Raw genomic sequence first — 7,546 nt, 5'->3', positions numbered from 1 at the left:
TTTGGCTCGGGACGGGAGCTACGGGGAAAGCGGCCCGGCAGAGCTCTTGGTCTCGGGAGGAACGGTCCGCGCCTGCAGGTTCCGCCCCATCAAATGTTGCCTTTTGCTAGTTTAAGTTACACGTCTTAGCTCCTGAACCGTGGATAACAACTTTCACCAAACTATGTATATCCTGCTCCAGAAACACATCCACCAGCCCTGGCCCTTTGGTCTCAATCAGTCATGGTCGCTGAAGCTGGGGTCAAGATCATGGATGCCTAGTAGCCACATCAGATGATCAGTAATGGTCCCAGTCAGCCAGTTTCGACCTGAGTATCACCACCCAGTCGCAGCTTCCAACCACAATCAGTCCTAGAGGAGATTGTCAGAAACCCAGCCCGCAGGACGGAGAAGAACCAGTCTCAGCCCCAGTAGCCACCACATGGATCCCTGTGGCCATAATCATCCCGTGTCCTCAGGCGGTGCAGGCTACAAAAGTGCCATGAGGGAGGGAATTTATTTGTCTGGTTCTCTATTGTTTCCTTGGAACCCAGCAGGAAGGCAGACACAAGGGCTCAGCTGGGTGTGTGTATTTATCACAAGTTTAATTAATGACTGTATTAATAAACGGCTTCTATTTGGGGGTCTTGCTCTGTGCTGCATGGTTGTATCAGTCAGGGTTCAACCAAAGAAGCAGAATCAATAGGAGACATATATTAAGAGGTTTATTGAAAAGAATTGGCTTATGATTGTGAGGACTGGCTAGGTAAGTCCAAAATCCATAGGGCAGGCCATTCATATATAAGTTCTAAGCCTTACACTAACCCTAGTAAGTAGATATTAGTATTCCCAGCTTACAGAAGAGAAAATCGAGGCTCAGAGAGGTTACACAGCTGGAGAGTGGCAGAGCTAGGATGCAAACCAAGGCCTGACTGGCTATTCTTGTCCCTGTGCTGCTGCTCCTTAGCTTGTCTGTCACACTTCCTCAGTGACAGGTGGACACACCAATCTGTCTCAGTCAAAACTCATCTCTTGGTGGGTTGCAGACTAGACTAGGCCCTGCAGTCATGGCTAATCACAATAAGCTGCTGCTGGATTAACCAGAGATGGCCTCCATCAAGTCACAGTCACGCATGTCACACTCAGCCCATCATGTCAGTTCAATTTCCTGCCTGAAGAAGCTCAGCTTCCTCCCTGACCCTCCTTATTCCCAGTGTTGGGTGCTGAGCTCCGTGGTCTGTTCTCAGAGCTTCCTGTACCAGCTGGGCTCACCATCTTCTCAGAGACTCCAGCACTAAATTATGGGCTTGGAAGCTACAGATGGGGGCCCTGGAATGCCACCTTATGGGTCACATGTCCATCCAGATCAGGTTTTCAACTCTGATACTGCTGACAAATCAGACCAGATTTGTTGTGGGAGCTGTCCTGTGATTATAGGATGTTTAGCAGCATCCCTAGCCTCTACCTACTAAATGCCAGTAGCCCCCCTCAGTTGTAATAACCAAAAATGTCTTCCGACATTGCTAAATGTTCCCTGGCGGAGGGCAAAATCACTCCCCTCCCCTCCATTTGAGAACCACTAATCTAGATTAATCAACCCCAGGTTATTCCCAAGCAACACAGAGGCTGACCCTGTATTTCTGGGAGATAAAGATACAGATCCAGAGTGTGTGGGGACCCAATATTTGCAAACCGTGTCCTATTCCAGAACTCCATGGGTGACAGATAACTAAAAGAAACATACAGGAAAAAATTCAGGGAAGGATTCACAAAGCTCCTGAAAGCAACTGCCTCTGACAATGGACAGGAGTCTGGAGAGGGTTGAAGAATTGCCTTCACTGCACAGCATTTTGTGTCATTTAGTGAATTACCCTTAGAAAGAAAAAAATAGTATTTGGTATTCAAAATTACCAGGAAATGCTCAGAATTTAAGTTTAAAATAGTATTTAGAATGGTATGTACCGGATAACTTAAGCTCTGAAGAGATATACGTATCTGGGCAAAGAGTGGAAGAAAATGTACCCAATTATTTGCAGTGGTTCTCACTTGTGAGATTTGGGGCAATATAGAAAGGTGAGTCACTTAGTAGAATAGCAAGGAAAGTGTGGTACATGCAACTCAGGGAGCCCAAGGAGTAAGTTTTACATGGATTATGGGTTTTTAATTTTATATCTTTGCACTTATTTTTATGAAGACCTCCTTTCCTTGGCAAGTGACACTAGTTTTGATTTATGGAAGTAGTATCGTTTCATGTATATATATGTATATACATATATACATATATATATAATTTACAGAGTTCGTTTGAATAACTAAGTCACTAATGGGACAGGTGGCACATACAGGGATATGGGAATGTATCTGGTGGTGGACAAAAGTTGAAGCTGGGGGTTGCTCTATACATTATCCACTAGGCTCCCATAGAGAGGGTTATAGGAAGAGACCCCAATGTAAGTGTTCTTCTTTCAGAAAGAGGAGGGATCATGCTGTTCCTCCATACAGCAAGCCCCTCTGTATCCTGGGGCCCACATCTTACTGTTCCTTCTGCCTAGAATATTCTTGCCCAGGTCCCTCACCTTACTGGCTCTTTCTCTTCATTCAGTCAGCTCCTCCTCAGGGAGGTCATAACTGGCCACCTTATTGAAGTGGTCTCCTTCAGCAGCCACTACCTGCCTCTGTGCATTTCCTTCCTGGTGCTGATCACTCTGGAATTGTCTCTGGCTGCTTGCCTGTTGTACTGTTTCCTGTGCTCTACCAGCCTGAGAGGTCCTGGAGGGCAGGAACTTTGTCTTATTTGCTGCTGCGCCTGCAGAGCCTAACCCAAGTCATGGACCACACTGGAAGCCACAAATATGTGTTGAATGAAAGTGTCCAAGGGTGGGATTTCTTCTACCCCAGTTTTAGCCCTTCCCACAATGCCAACTTGTACTGGTAGCTAAGGTCAGAGAGAGAGAGAGCAGAGATGCCAAGGCAGTTTGTGGTTCAGCATCAAACACATTTATTTCACTTTTATTGAGTATACAAGAACAGAGAGCACACGCATACAGCACAGAGCACTGAGGTGGGGGAGCAGGGGACGGGGGGGAGGGGTGTGAGTAAAAAGGAACAGGACAGCATCGCAGTCGGTTGGCAAGTGCTTTTGAGAAAAAAAAAAATCCTTTAGAGTGATGTTGCTCATGCAATTGCAGGCCAGTCTTGGAATGTGCTTGCAGGATTCACACACTGAAACAGGTCCTGGCACTTCCTGTCCCCTCAGACGGAAAAGATCCCAAGAAAGCAAAACAAGAGAAAATGAAGATCTGTGGGACAGCAGACCCGGAAAAGACCCTGGAGAGCATCTGGTGTATCCTGCTCATTTTGCAAATGGGGAAACTGAGGCCCCAAAGGGGGGGGTGGGACTAGTCCAATGTCACATGGTGAGTTAGGGGCTGAGCCAGGATACCCTCCAGGACATTTTCCACTATGCTACATGGTCTCCTGGGTGGAGAGGCAGCACAGAAAGGATGAGAAATGTAAAAAGGAAAAAAAGAAAAGTAGGTTGAAGACAGACAAGACAAACATCTATATTGTCTAGGAAGAGGAGGATGGGAGGAAACAGTGCCCTAGATTTCAGCTTTGCAGCTCCCCTCCTCCCTTGTGGCTCTCCCTGTCTCTCCATGGAAGGAAGGTCACAGCATCCGTGGGACAGAGACAAACAAACCCTGGCCGGCCCACAGGCTAAGCCTGGTCACTTCATCCCTGCTCTGAAGCCACACATTCAGGGGCTGTAGACAGGTATAGAATCCAGAACAAATACTCTCCCTCTGAGGTGTGACCAGTGTGCTCAGGATGCCTGGTTCCTGCAAAGACAGGGGGGCCTGAGCCAAATTCCGGGTAGCCCAGGGAGGGTGGAGCCATTCCAGTTCTTGGCCCAGAAAGAACAGGAGCTCTCCGGTTGAAAGGGGTGGGAAGGAGGTTCTGTGGCTTCTCCACCAAGATAGTAAAAAGAACCTGGTGCATGGAAGTGAGCTGTCGCACTCAGGGGGGGTTGGAGTGGGGGCCACTGCTCTTACTGGGGGGCGGGCTGAATCTCCCATCTGAGCCCCAGGGGCAGGGCTCTCTCTACCTGCTCTCTGTCCCATTTTTGCCCACAGAGGCAAACACTGTTCTGGTTTCTCGTCTTCAGGTCAGCACCAGCTTAGCAAACTAAGCATATATGTCATTGGGGTAACTGAGAAGTAAGCCGGGGCCCTGTGGGGGGGGGTATCCCTGGGCAATGGCCAATAATTGGAGAGAATGTGGAAATGCTCTCAGAGGGGCAAGCCATGATTGAAGATGTAAGGCTGGCTGAGAGGACTTCCAGGTCCCTCCCCTCCCCCACATTCTCTCCTGCAGTCCAAGCATAGTGCCTGGCACAAGTAGGTACTCAATAAATATTTGTTGAATGAATTTAATGACCGCTGTAGAGGTAGGAGGGGGGACTGAGAAATTAAAAGTGCGGTGGGGACATATTCCCTCCAAAGGGGACTCATTGAGCTCAGGGAAGCAGCTCCTGGCAGGCAAGACTGGGAAATCCCAAGCTTTGGAAGGGGTATTCTCCAAGGGCTTCTGTGGTCTGAAGGCAATTCTGGGGACTCTGACGGTACAGGCTCAGAGCTCAGACGCTGGCTAAAGGGGAGGTTTCCAAAGCCAGAGTCTCATACATAGAAGGAGCCTCTGAGCAATACCACCTTTCATCCGCGGCTTGTCGGGGGGCAGGCAAAGCCTTTGGAAATGAAGTTCTACCCTATGGGGCCTGCCCTGTGTTCATGGTCTCTACCATGGCTGCTCTGGCCCAGGAGGAAGAAAACGAATGTGGGAGGCATAGAGGATGAGAGCGAGCCAGGCTCTCCAGACAGCCAGGTTAAAGCCACCATCCTCTGCAGTGGCTGGTGGGTGTCACATCACTTTGGATGGGGAGTCAGCTGTCACAATGTGGTCAGGGAAAAGATATGTGGCCGAAAAAAGAGAAGACTGAAAACCGAAGCAAACCCCTAGGGAGGTACGGGGGCTGAGCCAGGGGACCCCTGTAGCGGAATCCTGACTCTGGACCCCACACCTGAGCACAGACCAGGCCCTGGTGGCTACTCCCGGAGGGGGATGGGGGGAAGGCATCTTGGACTACATCTGTGTTTCTTCCTTCTTGCCAAACCCCTGCCCCTCCATCTGGGGACCCCACCCCACCCCACCAATCAACCAGTTACAAATACCACACACTGTATTACTACGCTGAACCATCAGCTCCTACTGCGAGCAACCCATGGCCAGAGTCCAGGTCTCCTCGGCTGGGCTGGTTCAGTGAGATCTAAGAACCTTGGGATACATCAATCACAGTCGGATAATTATAATTTTTAAAATGTCAGCTTCATACTTACCAGCACTGTTTATTTTAATATTTGTTTCCTGTTATATGTCATATACATAACTTAAAAGCACATCCATACACATCTACAAGCCGCACCCTCATAATGAGAACCCATGAACATACACTGTCTACTTTCCTTCCTGTGGCTGGGTTTTCTGCTCTTGCCTTCTTTTCTTTTTCTTGTTCCAAACCAGAGTCATCTGCAGCGGCCCTTGGCAGGACCAGGATACAGAGGGTGGGGGAGGGGGAGGGGGAGCCGAGACAGAAATGACAACAAGACGCGGGAGTCGAGGGGGAGGGGAGGCGGAAGAAAGGAAGGTGGATTTTGCAGCCCAGTGTCAAGACCCAAAAAATAATAATCCAGTGTTCCTCCTCCTTTCTGAGTGGGGGATTTTCTTTCTTTCTCGGCAAACGGTTGACGGTGCATGTCTTGCTGCCGCGACTTCTCTTGCTTGGCCGCAAAAGTGCTTCCTTTGCACTGGAGTGGACAGCACACACTTTAGGACAAATGGGATGCTCGTCCACGCAAGGTCACGTGCAGAACCAGGATGGTTTTGTACTCCTACGGTCACTGTGGTCTGGCTTGCTTTTGTCGTTCCACAGGGCTTCGAAAGGGGGAGCGAGAGATTATTGTCATTACATATATATATATTTTCTTTTTTTTCCTGAAAAATCCCACCAGTTCATCAATTTGTCTGCAAAGAAAATGTAGGTGTCCAGATGGTTGTTGCTGCCGGCCGACTGCGTGACCAGCCCCAGCAGCGGGGCAAGGACGCGGCGTTTCCCGTATATATATCTTTATCTATATATATCTCTATATATATGCTTTTCCTTTCCCAGTTCCTTTTCGGTGACAGTACGTCACAGCTGGGACTTCGGTGTTGAGTCGGAGAATCCAGAATGAAGGCCCCTTCTTAACGGTTCTCTGGCTTGGGTTGGACCAGAAACGCCAGCATCTCTTCACAGAGGTCAGGATTCCTAGGGCCAGAGGCGTGGATGGGAGGGGACACAAAGAGGACAAGAAGAATTAATAATGTTTGCTCATGGGCGCCTGTGTGGCTCAGCTGGTTAAGCGACTGCCTTCGGCTCAGGTCATGATCCTGGAGTCCCGGCATCGAGTCCCACATCGGGCTCCCTGCTCGGCAGGGAGTCTGCTTCTCCCTCTGACCCTCCTCCCTCTCATGCTCTCTGTCTCTCATTCTCTCCCTCTCAAATAAATAAAATCTTAAAAAAAAATAACGTTTGCTCATTCATCTTTAAATACGTGGCAAGGGGTTGTTTTAGCTACCTTTCCTGTGGCTCAGGAAGATAGAGTGACTTGTCCAAGGCCACACAGCTGAGACCTGAACCCACATCTGTCTGGAAATCTGTCCAGGTTTCCTTTAACACTAAGAAGCTCAGATCACATACATGCGGTTCACCTTTTCCTCCCACCTTCTCTCAGCCTAAGAACTGTTTAGTTGTGATGGCAGAAGCTCTTTGTTTTTCCTCTCTGATCTCTGTGGGCCTGTGTGTCCTGGGGATTAAACCCCAGGGAGCAGCATTTCCATAAAGAAACTGGAGCCTGGATTCCAACTCAAGTTTGACTCCAAAATTTTGTGGTCAAGGGCATGAGCTCTGCAATCAGACCTCCTGAGTTCAAATCCCATTCCATGGCCTACAAGCGCTGCCATGTTGGGTGAGTTTCTTAGCTTCTTTAGGCCTCCGGTGCTCGTCACTGTGCATGGTGCAGAGCAGCTACCCAAAACCACTTAACAGGTGGGGTATCCTTCCTGCCCTTTCCCACTCACATGAGGTCAAGTACAAATGGACTCATAGACACGAAATCCTTTCTCAGTTTAGTTGACAGATGGGAAAATTGAGACCCAGAGGGTTCAATGTCATAGTGAGTTGGTGACAGAAATGAGACTAGAACCCAAGGTTCCTGCTCTGAATCAGGTCATTTTTTTTCTTCCCACTTCATCCAAATCTTGAAGGTAAGGAAGCTGGGTGTTGCTGGCAGTGTTTGGGAGACAAGTCCTGTCTGAAGGAGGTGGGCCAGTGGGAGAAGATGGAGCAGAAACCACACATCTGGCCGTGAGTTGCCAGGGAAAAAAAAGACCCTGTGTCAGATGGGTGGGTGTGCTTTCCACACTCACAGCAAGAGCTTCAAAGAGGACGAACTTCTGGAAGGAAGGCAAAGAG

General features: G+C 49.0%; 1 protein-coding gene across 18 annotated transcripts in view; it reads right to left on the bottom strand.

The window, feature by feature from the left end:
- Positions 1-2,953: 2,953 nt before the first annotated feature.
- The window catches only part of EPB41L1 (erythrocyte membrane protein band 4.1 like 1), a 129,710-nt gene continuing 125,117 nt past the window's right edge, over positions 2,954-7,546 (bottom strand). For all 18 annotated transcript variants that reach the window (XM_027623625.2, XM_027623626.2, XM_027623618.2 and 15 more), the window contains one exon: positions 2,954-6,340. In XM_027623625.2, coding sequence (XP_027479426.2) covers positions 6,332-6,340 — 9 coding nt within the window. In that variant the 3' untranslated portion in view covers positions 2,954-6,331. The remainder of the gene's footprint in view (positions 6,341-7,546) is intronic.

The sequence above is a fragment of the Zalophus californianus genome, chromosome 8 (assembly GCF_009762305.2).
Source record: "Zalophus californianus isolate mZalCal1 chromosome 8, mZalCal1.pri.v2, whole genome shotgun sequence".
NCBI classification, from domain to species: Eukaryota; Metazoa; Chordata; class Mammalia; order Carnivora; family Otariidae; genus Zalophus; species Zalophus californianus.
Note: the sequence above shows the minus strand (reverse complement) of the source record. Positions and strands in the feature narration are given on the sequence as shown.